The sequence below is a fragment of the Pleuronectes platessa genome, chromosome 19 (genome assembly GCF_947347685.1).
Source record: "Pleuronectes platessa chromosome 19, fPlePla1.1, whole genome shotgun sequence".
Lineage (NCBI taxonomy): Eukaryota > Metazoa > Chordata > Actinopteri > Pleuronectiformes > Pleuronectidae > Pleuronectes > Pleuronectes platessa.
In genome coordinates, this window is record NC_070644.1 from 16288104 (window position 1) to 16290797 (window position 2694).

The 2694-nt window shown below is 43.5% G+C and overlaps 1 protein-coding gene across 1 annotated transcript; it reads right to left on the reverse strand.

Annotated features, from left to right (window-relative positions):
* Positions 1 to 293: 293 nt before the first annotated feature.
* Positions 294 to 1320, reverse strand: LOC128424931 (eukaryotic translation initiation factor 4 gamma 1-like). Its single transcript, XM_053411379.1, has 2 exons — positions 1020 to 1320; positions 294 to 854 (listed from the first exon to the last, which is right to left on the reverse strand). Exons 1-2 carry the CDS (start codon positions 1233 to 1235, stop codon positions 348 to 350), a joined length of 723 nt encoding a protein of 240 aa, XP_053267354.1. The 5' UTR covers positions 1236 to 1320; the 3' UTR covers positions 294 to 347.
* Between the last annotated feature and the right edge of the window lie 1374 nt (positions 1321 to 2694).

A 2694-nucleotide genomic window follows, 5' to 3' on the forward strand; every position in this document is an offset into this window, starting at 1 on the left:
TTTGTCAAATGTTGTCCCAGAAACTCTCCAGGCATCTGTGCTTTTCATTGATTATTGGGAAAAAGGGAAATGTATAAGTTGTATTTCCCACATGTGTTTTAATTGAAATGTGAGGGCAGCTGCATGCAAGACATAAAAACACCCAAATTAAATTTAAAACATTTTATTCATTAGTCGACAACATAGTACAAACCAGAAACAGAGTGCAGACATGATGTCACCCAGTGCACATTATACAGAGTAGGAGCAGGGGTTGCAGTGGGGGGTTAGTGTCCATTTACAAATATCACTGTATAAGTTGTATAAGTGTATAAGTTGTATTTCCCACATGAGTTTTCATTAAAAACTTAGTGGGGGGTGGAGTATGCCATCTTCCTGGCATCCACTGTTTCCCTCAACAAAAGGGAGAGCCTTGGTGCCCTCTTCCCTTTCTCTGCCATATGGTCCAGCTGGTTATAGTAGGTGTCCATCAATTCCTTTTCCGTCACCACCTCCAGGTCCTGCTGGATCATCTGGAGGAGCTGACAGAGGCCCTCAAGAGACGGCCCGTCTCCTTTCTGCAACAGCCTCCTGATGCAGCAGTGCATGGATTTCTCTGCCAGCACCTTGGAGAGGAACAGCTCCCCAATAAACCTCAGCATATTGAGGAAGCGACCGGAAGGTTTGGTGTTCTGTTGCTCTTCCCTCAGCCGGTCGGTGACCCTCACGTCCTGGACTGGCTTCAGGCAGGACCAACTCTCTTGATGAATGCCCTCCTTGTCCAAGTTCTTCATGAACTCTGCCTGGCAGTGTTTAACCAGCAGAGACCTGAAGGAGACGCTGACTGACCAGTCAGACAAGGATTGGAACTCCACCTGAAGAGGAGAAAACCATAAAGAAATATTAACACTAATGTAACTCACATACATACATAGTGATCAGTGTGTTAAATTAAGGTTACAACCTGCATACAAATACAAGCTGTCCAACTAAGTAAGAAACAGGATAAAGTAGCTTCCAGTCATAGATGCATCACTTACTTCTGAGAGGTGTTGACACAGCTCCGCGAAGACTGCAGCAGAGTCTGGTTTCTTCACGGCCCTCTTGAAAATGAGCTCAACCATTTCCTGCAGGTTCTCCTCAACGTCCAAGTCCTCGTGACTCAGATCCGTCACGAAGGCTTGAAAGTTTGCTGTGACGCAGCTGACGGACTCGTAGGAGGCAGCGCCGAGAAACCCCACGTGTGTTGGGATCATGTTGATTCAAATCAATCGTAGTTCTCTTAAAGGCAAATCCAAAGAAACGAGTTCAGGAGCAAGAACAGAGTTCAGGAGCAAGAACAGAGTTCAGAGTTCAGGAGCAAGAACAGAGTTCAGGAGCAAGAACAGAGTTCAGGAGCAACGAGCCAAGTATTCCGAAGAGAACTGACTGAAAACTGACTGAAAACTGACGCTTATGTAGGGACAGACTTCAAAGGTATATGGCTGCTGCTTTGGTGACCTTCAGTGACATTCATCAAAGGAACAAAGCCTGAGTGATAACGTTCAAAAAAATTCAGAAAATGCCTATTTTTTTTTTTAAATATACAAGTTTAATTTAGATAAACATTAAATTCAAACTTAACGGTTTGAGTGAAAAATCCCCGATGATGCTTCTGAAACTGTGTGTTACAAAAATAAAGTACATCTATTTATCTACATCAATTTAGATCTATCTGGGGGGGGGGGTTGGGGTATAGGGGGGCTAGTAGCATTCATGCTAATAAGGAACGATAATGCCTGTTTCATATTGGTAAATGTGTCGCTTTCAAGAGTTTTTACAACAACAGTTTTAATTTGGTCAAACCACCACGTGGAAATGTGTCCTTCGAGGGAAATCACTGGCACTAATATGGCAGGCAAAACGTTTGCAGCGCTGTTTGAAGTCAGTGGGCACGATGTACAGTCAGAGTCCGCCTCCGTGTCTTTATTGAACGGGTGTCTCCTCTTCTTCGTCAGCTTCTTCTTCCTCTCAGGCATTTTGAGGCTTTAACGCTCCTTCAACCGTCACTGGACAACTTTAATGTGCGGGCAGTGAAGTAAAGATATCTCGGCTCGTAGCGTCTCAGCAAGTAACAACACTGAGGTCGGACATGTTGGATACACGTTTGAGGGACTTCTTGCTTCCGTTTTAGTGTGAGACTACCACGGTGTTGTCTGATGCTCCACACCGCCTCCGGCCGCTCCGGGGTGGGATTACATGGTTACGGTGGCCGAGAGAGCTGAACGCACTGCAAATGAAGAAAACACTTTCTGTTAATAGCAACATTTGTTAGAAAATGGACACTTGCATCTGTAAATGCCTTTAATTTACATATAATCATTTATTGCACAGATGGGACCAGATCATAGTTCTTGTAAACATTGAATACATTTTCTTTTTGACTCATTTCAAACAAATGATTATGCTTGAAATCTTACCCCTAAATAGGATTGTTCCCTAGGAAATCAGTAAAATGTCCTTTTAAAAACCCTATTGAAAGGCAGGGATGAATCTAGTTAATCTAGATCCTCGGTTCCCAAACTGGGGTACATGTTCCCCAAGGGGTACGCGAAGTGGTTCAGGGGGTACGTGGGGAGAACATTTTATCTGCGTTTTTAAAGTGAAAAAGCCCATTACATTTTCAAACTGAGCTATAAATAATCGCGCAATATTAAATAGTTTGAATAGCCAACT